Below are 22,075 nucleotides of genomic sequence, written 5' to 3' on the forward strand. Positions count from 1 at the left end.
ACAAATCTTGCTGGCAGCTGCTCAGCTCACTGACCATTTAGCTATCTGGTGCCTCTTCCCTGGTGGAGATTCTCCAGTGGCCGTACTCTTTGCAAGCCTGCCACCATTCCTCTAATCTTCCCACATACTTCATTCTGCATACTTGTACTAATTTGGCCACTACTTCTGTTATAGTCTCTGTAACCAGACAAGCCACTCACCATTGCCTATGAGTGTTATTAAACATTTTTAACTTTAGGTCTTGTTTCCACACAAAGTACAAGGCCAACTGCAACATTTAAATCTACCCATTGAATTTTTCACTTGCCACCATCTTTCAGGGTGTTCAGACCAATACTAATCCACAAGCAGTATTTTCATCTGTGACCTGAAATCCTGCTTTTTCCTCTTGTCTGTTAACTGGCTGAATGGGATTCCCCTCAAATCATGTGTTCACATAGGCGGTAGTGGATTATCTGGGAACCTTGGGCTCACTAAGGGATTTACAGTTAGCAAAAACTTCATCTTAAAATGTATTGTTGCTCCCAAATGAGTTGGCAGATCTGGTGAAAGAGCTAAACATGGGTTTTACAGCATATGATCATTTTATAAACCATGGTTAGAGGCTTCTCCTCTACAAGGGTCTGGTTAAACACCAGTGTTTTTCAGAAGGTAGTGAAGTGGCTCCTGTAGATAGCATGGTGGGAAGGATCAATAAAATCTAATAGCCAGTAGAGTAAGGCAGGGTTAGAAGGTGCCATGTCCAGCAGAAAGAAAGTCAGGGGAGATTTTGAAGGACAGCAAAGAAATCAGCCACATAGCTGACACAGGTTAGAATAAATGGAATAATAACTTAAGAGTTAGTCAGGGACTGAGCCTAGCTCATGGCCTAGGCATTTATTAATGATATGAAGCCTCTGAATGGATATTCGGGAACTGGGATATGGTAGAAAAGTCTATGGATATACAGTATTAGGAAAATAAAAAAGGTATTCCCCAAATCTGATACTACTGAGTGATACTATGGGCAATTTACGTAAGCTCTGCTCAGCTTCCTCACTAACAGAATTCTGATAAGGATTACCTTACTGAGTTATGTGAGGACTAAATAAGAAAATGCATATAAACAAGAAGTGTTTGGCCGGGCAATGGTGGCGCACGCCTTTAGTCCCAGCACTTGGGAGGCAGAGGCAGGCGGATTTCTGAGTTCGAGGCCAGCCTGGTCTACAGAGTGGGTTCCAGGACAGCCAGAGCTACACAGAGAAACCCTGTCTCGAAAAAAACCCAAAACCAAAAACAAAATATAAAAAAAAATAAACAAAAAAAGAGAAATGTTTGGCTTAAGTTATTAATGTTAGTTAACCCACCTTCTCATGAATACATGAAAAGTCACTATTTAACAACTTTGCTATATTGAAATAAAAAACGTAGTACTACAAAAATTTAGTATGTCTCACAGAAATTTAATATATGCACAAAAATATGAGTGAAACTATATATAAAATACAAAAATAAAAGAAAACAAGACAGAAACGCATACAAGGATATAATTTATAGACAAAGGAAATCACACAAAATAGTCACTTATAAGCTTAAGACAGCAATTCAACGCTATTTTATAACTGCCTAATACAAAATATTAACAGCTGGCATTGACTAGATTGTGATCAAATTAGAATACCACTATTAGCAACAGGGTAAATAAACACAACTATTTTGACCAATAGTTTATAACCCCTTGGAAAACAAAACATTGTGTAGGTCCATTATCTGAGATTTATACTATGCATTAGTCAGTATTTTCAGCTCACTGCCTCTTCCCTCCATATGAAATAATTTCCAAAATGTTCCAGGGTACAAATGACTTAAGGTCTATATAACATCACATATATAAGTTTGAGAAATGTCCAACTCAGGGCCTGTATGACACAACAAAGAAAGTAGAACATCAAGGAACTAAGGGTTAAGTATCAGGAAGAAACATGGGCCACACCTGTCCAATCCAATCAGATCACATTAGCGCTCTGAGGATTACGGGCATGAGGTGCTGATGTGGAAATGTACGTAGAGACAGTAAGAGCTGCAGGATCTCAGGGTGTGTACTGGGCCCCTCCTGCTTTCTAAAGGAGTTTTACCTTTGACCCAGACAAGCAGAAGGCACCAAGAATTTCACCAATCATGAAGCTTTGGAGGTTTTTTTGGTAGAGAAGACAGACTTAGTTACATTTACCAGACTCTTATAAAATATACTTTTCATTTAATCTGCTAGGTCCTACATTCACCAAAAAATTATTGATTATGAGAAGTCTGATAGAAATCTTACAAAATATTACAGGACTGTAGATAGACTAATCCAAGTGTAATACTGTATAATAACACATTTCTTCCCAAGCTTCTACTAAAATAATCAAAGCTAAAAACCACTCAAAGTTCAAGCTTGTGGAGATCAATTATTAAACATACATAAACATGATAGTCAACATCAGTAAAGTGAAAAAGTCTCTCCAGATCCATTTCCCAGCCAAGGATCTGGTGTGGTATCTCCACAGGACTGACCTCAAATAGCTCAGTGTATGCATAATTGCTATGTGTTCCCTTTAATGGTCCAGTGACTTTCTTTACAAATATTCTGTATCTGAATGATTTTATAAGCAAAATAAAACTCATTAATACTGTACTTAGAAATTAAACTAGTTAAAAGCTGACTGTCAGCTATATTTATCCTATAATTTCATCTGTTTCTTTGCATTTTGGGCATTTGCATACACAATTTACCAACTATATGTACCTCAGGTTCTTTAATACATACAAAAGCTTTTTGTAAGAAAAAAATTGATGATATACATGCAATCACAACAACAATAATTGGACCATAATCACACTAAGTAAGAAAAGAGGAATCTGCAATTTAAAAAGTGCTAAAAAGAATTACATATGAAAATAATGTTAACATTATTATATAAACAACTTGGATCCCAAATTCTTGGAAGTTCATGTGTAAAAACGTCAAGGTGAGAAGTCTGTACTCTGAACTAGCAGTTGGGTTCTTTTCCCCTGGACTTTGCTTCCTTCGGAATCTTCCCAGTTTGACTCTGCGTAAATCTGGCTACTGTAGAAACACCATCCACAAACTTGGTTTTGAAGAGAACGTTTGCATTGTTGAACATACCTTCTTTGAGGGATACCACAATGAACTTAAGGAAAGAGAAAAAAGAAAAAAACATTAAAAAAATATTCTTAAAGTTGTTCACTCTCTAAAGAGGATTTAAGAATTGAATGGAGCACAAAAACAAAAAAGTAAAAACAGACCATGGGATGGGAAGGGGTGGTGGAGGCATAAGGAAAACAGCAAGAAAAATGGTAAACTGTGGTGGGGTGTGTGCGTCTGTGTAAATATCAATTTTCCCATCTAGACTGATAATGCTACCCTCTCCCGTAAGCTAAGGGCTAACACACTAATAGTAGGCATATAAACATGAGAAGCTTCTGAGTTGATGGTCAGGATCTTCCAAGTACCTCGTAAAGCACACAGGCCATTACTATTGCCCCTGGCTACCGCCCAGAAGTGGAAGGTCCACTACTGCTAAAGATACCATGAGCTTTGGACAAAGTATCTGCAGGCACTTGCTGATTGAGTCTCACCTGGAAGCCTCTTTCCTGAGGCTTAGCTTTTTCATGGTATCAGAAGGTGCCATGCAGTTTTCAAAGAGGGTAGTCAACCAATAATCCGACCCAGCATGGCAGTGATAACCCCAAGGCATGTACATCCTGGCAGTCATCAACAGCTCTCTAATTATATTTATAGCCCAAATCATGTCTGGTAGAGGAAACTTGGCCAACGACACAGGACTAATGAGGTCATGGATCTATCTGTCACTTGACTAAACTATCATAATTGCTAATTGATTCTAAATATTTACCCTTTTGATCACAGATGACTGTACCTCTCACTTCTTATCAAAGAAGCTTCTCTTAAAACCACAGCTGATCAGAATGCAGAGAACAGGTGACTTCATGTGCACAGTACTGACACATTTGTAATGCAACTCCTGCATCTAAGGGTTAGGCAATGTCAAAGAAGGGGCAGTTCTAAGAGCTAGAGAAACAGAAATTCTGCTGAGGTTCTGTCTCCTAGAAATGTCCAAGAAGCTACACCCATGAAGTCTCAATGACAAGGCTGCCTAAACAAGATACAAATAATTACAATAGACATGATTATATAGAAGAGAGAGAGGTCGTGGGAGCCCACTGCAGACAAAGAACTACAGGTAACTAAGGAAGAGCCTCCCCAGTAGCTGGCTGTTTAACACCAAGTGATATGTGTGTGTGTGTGTGTGTGTCTGTCTGTCTGTCTGTCTGTCTGTGTAAATATAAATTTTCCCATCTGGACTGACAATGCTTCCCTCTCCTAAGAGCACTCACATACAAGTAACATTATATGGACCAAACAAGTTATATTTATATACTTAGGAACATACATATGCTTGTGATGTGTGTCTAACAAAAGAGGCCATGAATTTTAGAGAACAAGGTTGGGGGTTGAATGGGAGGAGAGTTAAGGGAAAAAAAAAAAAATGATGTAATTTTATTTTAATTAAAAAAAATTATCTAGAGGTCACTCTGTTCTCTCCTTAAACACATGACACCAAGAAAACGTACATTCTCAAGTAACAACTGAAGACAGTTGTGGTACTATGTACCCAAATGACTAGCAATGTTCTTTTATCTTAGAAGTTTCTTAATCTGACCTTCAGTGTTTCATTACGTAAGGTTATTATTTCCCAGAACTGAATTTTGTGGCTGGCATTCCCTATTTTATTGCTAGCTCCAATCATTTAGTGAAATAATTTTCTTTGTGATAAATTTAATAATACCAAAGAAGATTGCAAGTTTCTACAGCTCTGTCCCTGTCCAAACATCACCTTCATATAATTAGGAAAGGCACCACTAAAAGCTGCCATAATAAACATGAGTACAGATGAGTACTGGATGAGTACTGAATAAGGATGAGTACAGATCCTAGAACTGTATAACAGTTTTATTCAACCATATTTGGAAGCTATGGCTCTTGTAGCAATACAAAAAAACAAACAAACAAACAAAAAAACCAAACCCCAAACAAAAAAAAACCCTCTTTTAGCTTTAAGGGATTTTTCTCTGTGTTTAGCCAAGTCATTTTGTGCAACATTTTTTTGATGCCTTAAGTATATTCTTGAAGCAGTTGTGTTTGAGCGACATTCTTGCGGCAAATAGCTAAAAAAAACAATTTTATCATCATTAAATCAATTTTAAGTTGTACTCCTTATCGTGCTAGAACCTGTGTGTAAATGTCCAGTCCTTTCCTTCAAGGGAGACTGATCCCTGTTTTTGATGATTTACAAAGCATTGAGCTACATCCCCAATCGCAAATAGCTAACTTAATGATGCTTACTAATAAGGTCTTAGTTTCGTAAAACAAACAAACCCTATTTTACTTCTACTGAGGGAGCTTTTGGAGTGGTCCTTACTTGAGAATGTGTGAAGTGAGTCCGCAGCATCTGCCCAATATTCTGGGTATGAGAAAGATCCAAGGCCGCATCCACCTCATCCAAGATATAAATTGGAGCAGGTTTGAAGAGGAGCATGGACAATATTAGTGAGAGAGCCACTAGAGACCTGGGAAAATGTTGGAGGAAATAAAGCCATAAACATTTGCAAGACATTGGACCAAAAAACTATAGCAAATTTGCAATGTCCTTAGCATAATAAATAAATAGAACACTCATCTTAAAGTCATAGAGATCCTAGGTTCTAAACTTCTCTTCACAAGCATATTATTTTCCTGCGACAACTTTAATATTCTCATTACATTTGGCATTTATACTAAAGATCAAGTTACCTTTTAAAAATAACTTTTTTATTTATATGAACTGGTGTTTTAACCTGTATGTATGTTTGTATACTGCATGCCTGCCTGCTGTCCTCACACGCCAGAAGAGGGTGTTATAACCCCTGCAACTGGAGTTATAGATGCTCGTGAGTCATTGTGTGGGTGCTGGCAATTAAATCTATGTCTTCTAGAAGAGCAGCCAGTGCTGGTACCTAGGAGCTAGCTCTCCAGATAGCACCAGGACATACTACTTTATAAAAAGTGACATTTATCCGTACCACGATTGCTAATTTAGAGCTTAGGGATCGGGTATGAGAGTGGCTATATATTTATTAAGGAAACAATATAAACTTAGTTATCCCCTTTAAAAAATCTTATTATACATGTACCCATACATATATACTATATACACTATGTACATGTGTGCTATACCTGCATATGTAAATTATAGATATTTCTACTCAAAAGGTGACAAACAACTTCATAAAAAAACCACAGGTATCAATATTTTTTTTATAATTTTCTGAGTTATGAATGTCTCTTGGCTTCTGTCAGAAAGTCTATTGGCTTCAATATGAATGTTTCTCTTAGACACAGAATTCTAGGTTGACGCATTCAGCACATTCTAAATGTTCTAAAACTTCCAACTGGCAGTTTGGGATAAGAAGTCTAAAGTCTCAAGTCATTCTTACCTCTATGCTGTTTTTTTTGTTTGTTTGTTTTTTTGCTGGCTGCCTCTGAAAGTTTTCTAATATACACATGGTTTTCCAGTAATCTTGTAAGTCTTGCTGTGTGTGTCTCTGAGCTTATCTTGCCAATAGCTCAAATGCTTGTCTCTACAGAATTCATCATATGTGGGAGATCTGATGCCATTATTTCTTTTAAGTAGTTCTCTCTCCTGTTTTCCTCTAATTTTGGAACACTAATTTCATATGTGTCAAAGGTTTTTTTCCTCTTCCTCAGTTCAGTAGAGATATAACTGGTATAACAAGTTAATTCTTCATTTTATAAAAATCTTGTGAACTCTGTATTTTACTTATGTTTTATCTCTACATTCTCACTTCATTATTTTTAAAGGGTTTTTATCTATTTGTTAGCATTTTTTTCAATGTAATTCTTGAAAAATAGTTACTCTAAATTTCACACTTATTAATCTCACTGGGTCAGTTTCCTTTCAAGAATAATTCTTCTCTAGGTCAACACTTTAAGTTGTCTCTTGCAAACTTATGAATATTACTATTTTAAAGTCGGTTTTGCTGTATAACCCAGACTGAGCTCAGAGTTGTATACCAAGATAGACTCAAATTTGTGGCAGTCTTTTTCCCTTGGCCCTTGGAGTCCTGAGAATACAGAAGTCAACCATCCCACCCAGTGTCTTGCAATTCTTATTAATTGTACACTATTTTAAGTTGTATATTTTGTTATCTTTTTAAAGGAGGTAGTGGTTTTTTTGGCATATAACTGACGTCAGGCCCACTGTTCAGTTTGTCTAAAACAGCGTTCACTTTAGGAACATGCAGACCTAACGTTAACTTCTCTGCTCCGTCCTCAAACTACAGTCCATGTGTCCTTCCTGCAGTGAGGCTATTACATTCTAGTGGTTAACCCTTCCTAACTGTTAAGAGAGAGAGAAACCTGGCTACACACAGGCCTGACATTTCCATTTTTCCTTTCAGGTACACTGGGCCTACATGGCTTGCTTGATTTTAAATGATTAACAAGTTGTTTTTCCTAGATTTTGTTTAGTTATCTGGCTTGGTTTTTTTGTTTGTAAACATTCAACTACATTTGACTCTTAGCTATGGTAGTTACTGTCTGCCAATTTAAACAAATATTTTAACTAAATCTGTAGTCCCATAATTGGGCTTCAGAAATTCCTCCTAGGCAGCCAACCAAACTAAAACTGAAACGGAATTACAGAGTAAATAAAATGATGAAATATAATAACCATGAGAAACTGTAAGTTGTAAGGGGATTACGTACCTCTGACCACCACTAAGCTCAGTTAGGTTTTCTTTCCACGTATTTCCTAAGGCAACCTTGAACTCCAGACCATCTAAAACTGTCTGCCCTTCTGGTGGTGCAAGCATAGCATTGGCACCAGGCAAAAGGGTAGAAAAAATAGAGCCAAAGTCTTTGTTCACCTAGATTAAAAAAATCATGTTACAACATCAGAATATTGTCCAATTGTTAGGATATTTGCATGCAACTCAATAGATCCACTGTGTGTTGGGAAGAAAAGGTCTGGGGAAGTTATTTGACCTGTCACAGCAGGTGCAAATGGGGTGATTCAATGCACATACATATACACCTGATCAGCATCTAGCCATCTGTCTTATGAATATGACCAATAACTTTTAGAGTCCAGAAGACAAATATGAGTATACCACAGAGAAACCAGCATTGCCCCTTGTCAAACGCGTGTCTTCCAGGATTTAACAGCCATGTTCTCTAGGGAAATCTTCAGATTCAGGGCCAGACACCAACATACACCAAGTAAATCTATTAAAACATCTCCTAGCTTTTCAAGCAGGACTTCTGAATATGGACATAACTAAGGAACACATTTTACCTTAGCCAAAGAAGTATATATGCCAATCCCAATAGCTTTTCATTAAGTTTTGAACACATTAAGTTAGTGTTCAAAGTTGAGATAATGAAGGAGGATGGCTGCCATGCTGAATAGTCAGGAACCATCAGCAGCACTACAAGAACCTTTGAAATTAGGAAAGAGCAAACTCAACTTGCACAATCTGGGAACCACTGCGGGGCCTGTTCTACGATCCAGCATTAACTTTATATGTTTTATAGGAATACCCGAGTCAAGTTTCTGTATACGAGAAGATTGAGCTATAATTTTCTGTTTTCTTGAGAGTGTGTGGGAGTCTTTCACAGGATTTGATATGATGGTTTGGCAGCATTTCATCCTTTTGATCTTATAGAATAATTTAAGAAGCACTGGTATTAGTTCTTTAAAGATTTGGTGAGATTCAGCAGTGATTCCATCTGGTCATGGAATTATTCTAGATATTATGTAAGTGATTATAGATAGTCTATAAGTAACTTAAAGATGCAGCTTAAGACTAGCAGTATTCCTGAATATGAACTAGAGAACATATTATCTCAGCCAAAAAGCTCTATTTATACGATCTCACCCCAAAAGCTCTTTATGCTAATATTAATAGCTTCTGATCCAGTATGCTACTGGTGGCTATGGAGAGAGGACTGATGACTTGGATGCTGACTGTTAGACAGAGAGTAGCTGCACTGGAGAATCTTGAGAATTGGGAAACAGCAAAATGCAGTCAACAACTGTTAAGCAATACTTTATTATTTCTTCAGTTCTATTCTTGTTATATATTTAGTTGTTCATCTCATCTTGGTTTAATTTTGGTAGGTATGGTGGTTTGAATGAGAATAGCTCCCATAGGCTCACATTAGGTCCTCAGCGGGACTGTTTGGAAGGGATAAGGAGGGATGTACGGCCTTGTTGGAGATGTACATTACTGGAGGTTGGCTCTGAGGTTTCAAAAGCCCACCCATACCAGGCTGAGTCTCTCTGCTTCCTACCCGCATCTCAGGATATAAGCTTTCGGCTACTTCTCTACTGCCATGACTGCCTGGGCACCACTGTGCTTCCTAGCAGGATGAGCATTGAGCCCTCTGGAACTGTAAGCCCCAACAGAATACTTCCTTTTATATATATAAATAGGCCCTGATGATTTTCTGATTCAAAAACCTATTAATCAAGACAAAGCTAGCCATCAAACCTTCCATGAGAAAAAAAGAAAACCTTTCTGAGGTAAAACAGACTACAGGATTTGTCAGCACCCAAATGGTCCTGCTTTAGGTTCTCCACTAAAGGGACACTGAATACAATACATAAAACAAACACAAACCTTACAACACAGTAGAACACAGTAGACCAGATGCAAATAATATTTAAATAAGAGAAGAAAATTCTACCAACATAGAAAATTACCAAACCACAAAGGTGACCAAGGAGGAAGAAAGAAATGAAGAAGCTATGAAAAAGGAAATGTTTAATAGAATGAGGCCTATTCTGAATGTGGACGATACTGCCCAGACTGCGCAAACTATCCAATCCCTCCCTCCCTCCCTCCCTCCTTCCTTCCCTCCCTTTCCCCCCATGCCTCCCTCTCTCCCTCCTTCCCTTCCTTCCTTCCTTCCTTCCTTCCTTCCTTCCTTCCTTCCTTCCTTCCTTCCTGACTCTTTCTCTCTCCTTTCTGACTATGGGAACAATGTGATCAGTGGCCTGCTACTCCTGCCTCAGGACTTCCCTGCTATGATGGAACATATCCTGAAAATGTGAACCAAAATAACCCTTCTTTGTGTCGCAGCAATGAGAAAAGGTAACTAATGCCCATATGAAGGGTAAAGCATTAGAAGGAAAGCGCCATTAGGAGCCTGGTAAGGGAGGGTTCCTCAGGGAGGGGACTAGAGAGAAGATGGCTAACAGGTGCAACTGCGCCTTTAGATGAGAGGACTACATTTTCCTGTTTTACAGCACAGGATGAAATATTGTTGACTGCAATTAATGGGTAAATTAAGATAGTTAGAAAACAAGTATTAGATGTTTGAACTGAGTATGTTGAATGTTTGTGTCTCATTATTACACAATGCACATACCCTTTAAATATGTACAGTTACTATCTGGCAAATAAAGAGGTAATTGTTTTAAGTCTTGCTATTTATTTTTCAGCGTCAATTTATAGAACTTGCAAATCGCCATCATCATTATACTAAACCTAACTACACCAAGCCTGTATTTTGGCATGGCAGTTTATTGGAGTACAGAAATGTTTTGGAAATGGCAAGACAAACAATGGATAGTAAAGCTGAGTCCGTAAAAGACACTTATTCCTAACTACTATCCAAGTGCAATGTGTTGCTTTTAGTGTTAAGCAGTTGTGAAGGGTGTCATCTCAAAGACGAAAGAGATCAGATGACGCTCCCTTTGAAAATAACAGTCATGATAGACGACAATGACACCAACTTATCTATGTCTTGCAGTAAAGTCAAAAAGACAAAGCACATTTAAAAATGTCTACAAGGCTATAACTCAGGCTGTGAACATGTGCCCCATTCAAGCTACACAGAGCTGCTATTACAGTGTAAACCTACTGATAGGATCCTTCATCCTTGCCTTGGGATTACATTTTTGGATTCAAGTACCTTTTGCCAAGCAATATTTAGGGCCTGATTTTTCTTCTGGTCAAGATCTTCTATAGTTGCAAGGATTTTGGATTTGTCATTTTCTACAATTCTTTTCTTCTTCATCAAATCATTATACTGAAAGGAAAATGAGACAATTTATTTGTAAAATACAAAATTTCTTCCTCATTCACCAATTTAGTTAGCCATAAAGAAGTTTCATCCTATTTTCTAGGAAGATACAATGTATCAGAATTATAATACAAAAACAGTATGAGAAAAGTAAACATACTCCTTATGTATCAACATACAGGGAAATTCAACTACGGAAGCCAAGAGTTTGCTAAGTCCTAAAAATATTTAGGTCATACTAACAGTCCCTTTTCTTCCTAGCATTTGAGGCAACCTGAAAAATAATAATGAAAGCATTAAGTACAAGTTGGCCAGTTTTATCAGTGCCACAAATAATTTAATTCTTTACAGTGATGTATATACCCCATGTTTTGAATTAGTATCAATTCCATACATATCTTATTAATTCTCTAATACAAATACAAAATGAATTTTGCTGAATTAAAAGAAAAACATAAAGCATAAATACAGTTCCTGAGAACGCTCTTTCCCTGTGAGATTCTCAAGAGTCGGGAGGTTTCCTTAGACTACTTCCTTCCAGGTTCGTCACCCCTTGGCACTAAACTCTCATCCTAGACTGCAAAAGTTTTGTCCTGACAGAAGAGATGGGTTCACTATCAAGTAACTGAGAGCATTAAAACCAAGAAAATGCTGCTAGATTTACAGAGTAGTAAAACTGTGCGTAACACCCATTTAGCAGTTTTAGTCATTGCTTATACAATGGTTTTAATATGTATTACAGGCAGAACTCAGACCTTACCAAGGGCAGAAGGAATGAGGATACAGACCAGCAGCAAACTAGATTCACAAGGCATGTCAAAGAGTAAGCAAGCGGTTTGTATAAGAATGCCCCATAAGCTAATATATTTGAACACTTAGTCACCACAGGATAGAAATATTTGAAAGTATTAAAAGGATTAGGTGTGCCCAGCACTTGGTAAGCAGAGGCAGGCGAATTTCTGAGTTCCAGGCCAGCCTGGTCTATAAAGTGAGTTCCAGGACAGCCAGGGCTACACAGAGAAACCCTGTCTCGAAAACAAAACAAAAAAAACCCAACAAAACAAAAAAGGATTAGGTGTGGCCTTGTTGAAGAAAGTGGATCATTGTGAGTGGGCTTTGAAATTTCAAAAGCCCAGGTGGCGACCAGAGTCTCTCCCTTGCTGCCTCCACAGAGCAGGATCTAACTCTCAGCTACTGCTTCAGGACCTGTCTGCATGCTGCCATGCTGCCATCATGAAAATGAACCTCTGAAACTGTAAGCAACACGAGTTAAATACTTTCTCTTATAAAAGCTGACTTGGTCACGATGTCTCATCACAGAAAGACAAACAGTTTCAGCAGATAACAAAAGCCATGGATACAAGACAGCATAAAGGGAACTGATGTACCAAAAGAGCAAAATAACAAGGAAGAAATGAAAAAGATGGAGGAACAGGCAAACAAAAACCACATTAGGCAAGAGGCCATCTACCATCACAGACACTAAACTGTTCTAACATGGCCAACAGTGCTAGGAAGCAGACTCACCCGCTCTTCCGCTTCTGTCAGCACATTCATCGCTCTCAGGTTAACATTTCTCCCTAGTTTCTCTTTTACTTCCTGTAACTTCTGAAGTCTCTGGCCAGCTTCTTTGGGGTTGTTTGTTTTGAAATCATAGGCACTATTAGGTTGGCCAAATAGGTGTTTCTCAGCATTAATCCAATCATAATCATTCAACATTTTGGATACCTGGCCACATATGCAAAAGAAAAAAAATTATATTCACACCAAACATTTTTCAAACCAGTTTCCTAAAGGTTTACTATTTTTAAAACAACTATTTCAGAGGAAAATAATCATAATGCCACAGAAAAAGGAAGGGTGGATGGCATGTGCCTCTGTAGGAATGAGGATGGTGAATCCCTTTCTGGGGACTGTGGACTAAAGAAGCAGAATACACAGAGTCCTCCCACCAACCATTAGCAAGGATGAGTGAAAAACAAAGTTTTTTACAAAGTCAAATTGAGTGTCCTGTGTTCTAAAACACTCTGCTGTGAAAAATGCTTTGGTTTGGTTATTCGAATTTTGGAATATTTACAAATATACAATGAGATATCTCAGAGACAGGAAATCTGAAGACGATTTTACATGACATCTTTCCCGTGCCTTTCCTTTTGCTCTGACCTGGTACAGTAGACCAGGTGTTGATTTTTCTCTTTTACATTTTGAAGCACTTAAGACTTCCAGATTGAAGATGCTTCATTTGTATATTCAAAACATCTGTATTAAAATTAAGTCACATGAGGCTCATCTGATAGGATTTTACCTAATTCAATCTATTACTTCAAAAAGTAATTTGTGTGTAGCTAAAATTCCTTAGAAATAGTCACAATATTTGATGAAGTCATGAAAGCCTAATTGTGACTACGTAATTTTCTCAGAATTATTATCTAAGAAAAAAAAGCACTGAATGTTGACTATCCCTACCTCCACCTCTTCTTGCAAGGTAAAATGTAACTTTTTCATTACTACAAGCACTTCAAACTTTGGAATTACAATTCTTCATGGTTTTCCTCTAAAACTGTGGGAGATTCATTCTTATCAGTAGAGTAATCCTTGTCCAATCTACTTACTTCTAAAATACTATGTCAACTTTCAATTACAGTCTGGCTTCTGAGATGGATGACTAGTCAGGTCTTTGAAGGTGCTGGGTGGATATGGTATCTTCAGTACAGTGTCTGATAGAATAATTTTACAAAGGCAACCATATACTCCTTAAAATACTTATACTGTGACATAGCAAAGGAAGGTATTTTTAGTGCTATTAAAAGCTGGGATAATTTTGAAATAACTGCATTGCACAAAATCATATTGAATACCTGAAAAAGCAATGTCTTTTAAAATGAGACACACACACACTTGTGAGTTCTTTAAATTCAACTTGTGATAAGATAATGTATATATTATTACTAATAATAAGTTTTATCAGTAAGTATGAATAACACCAATCCGATTGGATACCATTAAATATTACAGAAATACATCATATAGAGAGAAATAAATGTCTACAACTAAATTTAAAAACAAATCATTTGATTATAATTGAAAATGACTGTTAATGATAGCAGTTATCACAGCTGTAAACTCAAGTATACTTTAGGCTATATTTCTGCCATTTGCAGCAAGTTTCCTATTGAGCAGTTACTAGAATTGTTCAAGAGCTCAGAAACCAACCCCTGATTCTCCAGGTTGTAAAACTCAACGTAACCATACCTTTGCAGCAGCATCATCCGCTTCCCGCTTATGTTTGCTTATGCTGTGGTCTAACTCCTTAATTTTAAGCTGAGACTCATTGTTTTGCAAATTGTGTTTCGCCACTTCTGCACATTTATCTTTAATTATGTTGTCCTGGGCTGTTATTATTTGCTTTTGCTTCATCAGCTCATCTTGAGCTTTATTCATTGATTCCTAAAATAGCAACAGAAAGGAAAACTAATGACTATCAGTCAGGTGACAAATAAGTACTCTAACCCTGCCCCAAGTGTGTCTGACAGACTTTTGGAGCATATGACTACAGGTAATGGCTGTCTAACCCTTCACATTTTACACACAGTAAAGTGAGTCACATCACCACTAATAGAATCAACATGACATACGATCCATGCTATAATCAAGACTTTTGACTACATGTAGTGTGGGGGGATGAATGCCTGAGAGGAGGACTACAAACTCTGACCTGCTATGTCTCTCAGTTTAAAAAGTTCTGTGAAGTTAACTAACAAGAAGATAAACTGAGAGATCTCCAAAGAACAAGAAGAGGAGCAAAAATAAGGACTCAAGATAAGATACGGTGGCCAAGGAAGTTTCCCTTCTACAAATGTAAGGTGATAAGAATATGACCTGTGGCCAGCACTTGGGAGGCAGAGGTGAAAGACTCCCGAAACGGGGTTGGGGGGGGGAGGGCTCATCAAGTCCCGGAATGATGCGACGCCCAAGAACTCGCAAGAGACCAATCTTGATGCAAACAGCAAGAGGTTTAATCGGGAAAGGCCAGTGCACTGGGAACGACTTGTATCCCACGCAGGGGTAGAGGAGTCGACACCGAGCTCAAGGGGTAAGAGGTTTATAAAGGCAGAAACTGCAAACACCTGGCATTGGGCTATAGCATTTGGCAAGCATAACGGGTTCAAAGAACGGTTAGAGTATTCTGTATGAACATTTCATGAAACAATGGAGCAAGTTAAACTTCTACTTTGTGGTTAGTACAACCTGGAACAATGGGGTGAGTTAAACTTTTACTCCCTGCCATTAGTGAGGCCTATTGTGGACACACGTCTAGGGGCTTACATAATTTTTCACTCTCTCTCAGGATCTTTCAGAGGCAGGTGGATTTCTGAGTTCCAGGCCAGCCTGGTCTACAGAGTGAGTTCCAGGACAGCCAGGGCTACACAGAGAAACCCTGTCTCAGAAAAAAAAAAAAAAAAAAGAATATGACCTCTGGTAACAGAATGTCACAGCATTTGAGTACAGGGGTCAAAAGAAAAATGAAGAGAGAACCCTCTTTTTGTTGAAACCAACAGACTTGGTGCAAGGAAAGATTTCTTACTCTGACTTAGGGCCACCTGCTCCACCTAAGTGGAGAGGCTACTTAACTTTCAAATGACTAATTACAGGTGTGGTTTCCTCTGCTCCCAACTCCTCAAGCCCCTTTGCTTTATTCTGGGTGTTGAACGTGCCCATAGTAAAGATAAGATTTACAAATTCACAGGACAAAGTTTACATGAGACAAAAGGAGAAAAACCCTAGCTTATCTTACACTTACATTAGGGGGGAAGAAAACTAAGACAAAGCCAAGTAAGTACAACAACCTACCAAAAGACTCTTAAGAAATGACTTCCTTAAGTAAGCATTAATAATAATTTAGATGGGGGAGGAGCGTATTTGGGAAATAAATAATTCCAAGCAGCAATGTTCCACACCTAGGATTGTTACATGTGCTCAGAGTGAATTTAAATGCGTTCATCAATGGTCTGTGCAAGGAAAAAAAAAAAAATCAAGACTCATCTTAAAATCTAAAGATATTTTAGCCTTTAAAACCCTTTGGAAAAAAAGAAAGAGTAAAAGTGATCCATTTAAGGGGAGCGTCTCCAGTCTTATCAACTCTAAGAACATTCGACAGAGGCACGGCTAAGAAGATCACGCTGAGACTGAAAAGGAGCGCTACAGATGTAGCTGCCAGTGTTTTCTGCACTGGGAGAAAATACACATGAGCCCTATCACCTCAGACTGAGCAGAAATGGAGTTTTAATCTTGTTTGTCTCAAGCCAATTAGTTAGTAGGAAGTTAATTTCCTTCCTTAGCTCCCAGAGAGAGTGCTTATCTGCTCTATCAGCAAAAGGAAATAATTTGTAAGGTAAAGCTTGACTGAACAACCTTTAAAAACTAACTCATCTATCTTACAGTTTCCTATTAAAAGAAAAATAACATGATGTTGATAGAGCGTAGTATAAGACAGAGGAAGAAATTGAGATGAAAAAAAAATCAAAATAAAGGAAACCAGAACAAAAATTAAAATTTACCTTAGAGGCAAGAAAGAAAAATTGAACAGAAACTGCAAAACATCTAATCAACGTGAACTATAAAGTTCAGACAAATAAATTCTTAGAAAAGTAGTAGTTAAAAATTGCTATTCTGCTAATGTAGTATGTAATAATGTGTTTGCAAAATGGAATGTAATCAGAAATAATGTCAAGAGTGAAGTGAATACTCTCAAATACTATAGGCTACACAAGGAAGCAATCATTCTCATGGAAACCACTGATGGGCATCTCCAGTGACTAACTCTCCTGGGACAGGGGCAGGATACAGGGAGCCTACGGGGGTGACTCAAGCTGGGATTCCTACCAGAAGGGGTATAAAGACTGAAGTGGCCATCTCTTGTAGGCAGGCAGGACTTCCAGAGGAGGGGGGACGACATCAACCCACCCACAAAACCTTCAACCCAAATTTGTCTTGTCTATAAGATGTGCAGGGATAAAGACAGAGCAGAGGCTATGGAAACAGCTAACCACTGACTGCCCCAACACAAGATCCAGCCCACATGAGAGAGTCAGCCCGACACTATTAATAATATTCTGCTATGTTTGCAGTCAGGAACTGTGTCCTGAGAGTCTTCATCCAGCAGCAGATGGAGGCAGATGCAGATACCCACCACCAAATATCAGGAGGAACTTGGGGAATCTTGTGGAAGAACTAGGGATACAAATGAACGGGAAGACTTACAGAGTCAATTAAACTAGGACCATGGGGACTTAAGAGAGCCTGGACCACTAATCAGGGAGCATGTAGGAGCTGGACCTAGACCCCTTACATATGCTACTTGGTCTTCATATCGGTCCCCTAACAAGTAGAGCAGGGTCTGTCTCAGTCTCTGTTCCCTGCCATCGGATCCCCTACCTGAACTGCGTGCTTGAGCCTCAGCGGGAGAGGATGTGTCTAGTCCTGCTGGGATTAGAAGTTTCAGGGTGGGATGGTACAAGCAGGATCCCCTTCTCTGAAGAGAAGGGGAGGGAGCATTGGGGACAGTGATTTGTAAGGGTAGGACTGAGAAGAGGAGGGGGCTGTAATTGGGATATAAAATGAAAAATAAAACAAAAATTACAAAAAGCAATCATTCTCACGGTAAAAGATAACAGGATACGAGAAGTACAAGGCAAAGGTAAAATGCTCTTTACTATAAAGTTCCTATGTGGATGGAAGATCTCTGTAAATACTATGTGTATTTAACTAACACAAAACTCATGCCACTAAAGAACAGCATCACAGCTAAAAATCCAAATACTTGAAAAATGAAGGTTATACTAGAGATATACTGCAGGAGTAGAAATACTACAAGACTACTTAAAATGATTAAAGCAAGTCTGAAAAGAAAAGAGTCTGTGAATCTTAGCCTTTACAGTGCTGCTTCTGTGAACTGTCCATTTCTCCCCTATAAGCTGCAACACTATTGCTGCTTTACAGTGTTACATCACTGCAGAGACACTGTAGGAAGGCAGAGCTGCCCCAAGTACATGGGACAGTACCAGGCATGTCCTAGCACAGGGCTTTACATGGTTCCAGGCTGGATATCACCTAAAGATCAGTGCTCACAGAAATTTGTTTCTCAGTAGCCACATACACAACCTTTCTGTAGACAGTTTTCTTTCTAGCAAACCCAAATCATTGCCAAATTAGTCACAGCTCTGCAGTTAGATCTCTGGTTCTCAGCCTTGTGAGTAAAGTGGGGCTCCAGGGCTGTATCTGTGGATCAGTCCCCTCAGCCCTGGGGGTAATACCTACTTTTTTCTGTTGTCCTTATGCTCCTTAGAATTCGCTTTACCTCTAGTGATCAATCCTTTCACCCAAACAGTTATTTTTTTTTTCTTTAAACTCTGTTCATTTTACTTCATGGATATATTTGAGTAGACTCAGAATGAAAATCTGCTGCGATTTTATAACTTTCTAGAATCCCCACTTCACCTCATGCTCTGATCATAAATGAAAAGACTTAAAGCACTAAATCAATCATGTCAATTCAACATTTCATAAGTAGATGAACATTAAATTTTGGGCTAGGGACCAGGCCCACCCATAGCATCAAAGCTGCTGTGCAGAAAGAATATGGCAGCACCGCACCAAGAGCTTCTGAATCTGAAACTGCAACAGGCTCCCCAGTGACCACCATCTGGAAAAGGATCTAATTCGCACTTTCTTCAGAGACTAAGAGAAAGAGTGTGACCTGACACATCCCTCACTCTGATAACTCAGCTTCCCCCACACCCTCTAAGTCAGTAACACGCTGCCTGCCTTTCTTCCTCCCACTACAAGCTCCCTCCCTACTCCCAGCCCCCAGTTTTGGCCAGCCTAAGACCCATGCCCACCTGAAAGACATTTCTGTGAAATACTCAGCAACCATTTGACAAAGGACATCCTCCCTCTTTCTCTGAAATCAAAGAAGGGACCCAACCTCTCCCGGGAGCTATCACCATCTCATGCGGTGTGTGGAACTATAGCCCTGGGGCTTGGACTCTCAGAGCCACCCATCCACGCACACGCACAACATGCTGTCATCTGTGAAGTTAATAACTGACTCCTATTTAAATCTCCAACCCCAAAGGACAAAGGACAATCTGCTTCAGCATGCTTCGTAAACCCAAATAGAAACCTTTCTACCAAGGTTTTTAAATTTCTCCAATTTGGTAACAAATCTTACCTTATTTTTAGCGACCTCAGCTGCCATTTTTTCAATGTGACCTTCATAGGCTTTGATGGCTTCATTCACGGCATCAAGCTGCTGCTCATTAGATGCATGCTCTCTTTTGAGCTCCTCCAGCTCCAGAGTGATAGCTTCAACCTCCTACAGAAACACACATTTAAGGTTAACTGCTGGCAAGTAATTTAGCTTCATACAGAGATAAAAATTAACATTATTCTCATTTAAGTATGACTGTTTAGTATTAAACTACCATCAAACCAAGCTGTTACCTCAGAAGAAAAAGAAAACATATAAATCATATAAATTTTGAGTTTAGAAAACTGCATAATTATTGCATTTATCTGTAATTATAGTATAGAAACATTAAAAATTCTATGTTAACATATGAAGTAGTGAGCTTTAGTGACAAAATTTTTTAGTGTGCAAAAGCCTTTGTATCTTGATTTTGTTTTCTACTATAGATTTTTAGTTCACTGGAAAATTTTTGTGAAGGTATTTAATGAAAGGCTTTTAAGCTGGGTGGAGAGTTTGTAAAATTTAGAGTGCAGTCTTTGGAGACATAAATACATTCAAATACCAGCCGTGTCACCATGCAAAAGTATTAAAGATCTGTCTGCAATTTTATGAGACCTGGTTAATATGGCATGCTTAACTTCAGTATCTCACAGTTCATATCCACAAGTTCATGATAACTAGGAACATCAATCTGTTAGCCCTCTGATCAAAGGCACACACACATCATGATCTGCTCCTGCTTTGCTTGACTCAATTGCAGCATTTACAGAACAGTGTCTTGCTTGTAAGATTCATAATTTACAATTTATATAACTTGTTTAATTTTGGAATCAACACTGATGAGTGGCTAGCCCCTGACATATCATCACCTTCTATTCTACACTGATTTTAAAAGATTGCTGATTAAGATCTTACCTGTTGTTTTTCTTTCATTTTCTTGCTAGATGCATCTGCCTTTGTTTTGGCACAATCTAGCTTTTTCTGAGCATCCTTCAGTTCTTTCTCTCTTTCAGCTTCTGCATTTTTCATTTTATTCTCCAATGCTTCATACTTTTCTTCAGCTTTCTTTTGGATTTCTTTTGTGCTTTTTAATGTCTCCTCACTTTCCTCTGAATCACAAGGGTAGTTAAATATGACTAACTTAATAACACAGCCAAAAGCTTATAAATCAAATCAATTTAAGAAATGCTTTGAAAAACTAAAAGCTAGAGTTTGAATATTTTAAATCATTTTAGCTATGTTTTGGAACTGGCATAGTGAAACATAAATTCTATTAAAAGTAGTATTTGAATGACCTAATGACTTCTCACGTTATTTCTTCTGAAAGATTAGTTTGTATTTGGGGGAGGCAGAGGCATGTTTCTGTATTTGGGGGAGGCAGAGGCATGTTTCTGTTTTTAAAATGATATGGATAAAACTCAACCTTGTATTAACAAAGCCTATGCTGGACTACTGAATTACATACATCTTCTACCTTACAGTTCAAATCAACACTGTGTTAACACTATTGTCCATAACTCTAGTTAGCCCTAGCTTACATTGGTTCTGCCTATTTATGCCCAACCACATAGCCTTCCATGACAACAGAGGATCAGGATGAGTTTAAACTGAAGTAAACAAGGGAGAATGGATATACTCCTGTCATGTATCACATCTGTCAGAGCTAGGATCATGGTACAAACATAGTTCCAGAAGCTAGCACTGAACTGTTTTCTATCGCTGTTCAGTGCAGAATAGAAACATTAGTAGAGAAATTCACATGTAGACTTTTATCATAATTAATGACAAAAATAAAACAAGCTGCTATATACAATTAAATTATAATTAAAGGAGGGAAGAAAGTATCTTAAAAAATATGGAACACTTCAGGAATTTGCACAGGAAAATGTCTGAACACAGTACATAAATGATGCTGTGTGTCAAATTTCTAAGATCTTGTGAGAAACCTCCAAGTAAACAGGACAAGAGTCTTGTAATCCCTGTTTCTCCACGACATTGGTTATTATTGGAATGTGCTTTCATGACCCTTCTAGGTGTAGCAATAGGAATAGAGTTTACTTCAGATTACCCATCATCTTATCATTATTACTCAGAATGATGTTTCCAAGTAAGAATTGTTCTTCTGATAGTATACAGCTTGAACTAATGTGCCTTTGCCCTTCTAACTATATACAGCCAAACTCAAGTGACTTTTGTTCATATGACTTTGCTTAGCCTTCAATAATACCCTCAGAGTATAAATTGTCTGATGCTCTGAATAAAGTTGGTTATTGCATGAGACTTTAGTTCATCTCAATGTTAGGATCCACTCTCCAGGTTCATGTTGCCAAATAAAGTAGCAGCACAAAAGTAGCTACAAAATGCATTATATTGAACATTTTGTATGTAAACAATGGGAGAAAACAAATCACCTACAGGAAAAATGGGCAAATAGGAAACTTAAAATAGAAACCCAAAGATCTGATAAAGTACATACAAAAAGTATCCCAAATGTTAATAATGAACAAAGTGCAAATTAAATACTAAATATTCACGTCATCTGCTCACAACTGTAAGATTAGAGAATCCTAAAATGTCTAGACAAAGATTTCATGGAATGAGAGCTTTTCCATACTGATGTTAGTGAATATTAGTTTAAAAAAAATTAGTGGGGGGCTGGTGAGATGGCTCAG

At 38.1% G+C, this 22,075-nt stretch overlaps 1 protein-coding gene across 1 annotated transcript in view; it reads right to left on the reverse strand.

Annotated features, from left to right (window-relative positions):
• Window positions 1-1,441: 1,441 nt before the first annotated feature.
• The window catches only part of Smc2 (structural maintenance of chromosomes 2), a 54,939-nt gene continuing 34,305 nt past the window's right edge, over window positions 1,442-22,075 (reverse strand). Inside the window, exons 18-25 of the mRNA XM_021159844.3 lie at window positions 20,319-20,512; window positions 19,386-19,529; window positions 14,408-14,602; window positions 12,683-12,883; window positions 11,045-11,161; window positions 7,832-7,992; window positions 5,487-5,634; window positions 1,442-3,173 (exon numbers count right to left, since the gene is read on the reverse strand). Of these exons, the coding sequence (XP_021015503.1) occupies window positions 3,012-3,173; window positions 5,487-5,634; window positions 7,832-7,992; window positions 11,045-11,161; window positions 12,683-12,883; window positions 14,408-14,602; window positions 19,386-19,529; window positions 20,319-20,512 (1,322 nt within the window). The 3' untranslated portion in view covers window positions 1,442-3,011. The remainder of the gene's footprint in view (window positions 3,174-5,486; window positions 5,635-7,831; window positions 7,993-11,044; window positions 11,162-12,682; window positions 12,884-14,407; window positions 14,603-19,385; window positions 19,530-20,318; window positions 20,513-22,075) is intronic.

Source organism: Mus caroli, unplaced genomic scaffold (genome assembly GCF_978045245.1).
Source record: "Mus caroli unplaced genomic scaffold, Mus_caroli_1 scaffold_6, whole genome shotgun sequence".
Lineage (NCBI taxonomy): Eukaryota > Metazoa > Chordata > Mammalia > Rodentia > Muridae > Mus > Mus caroli.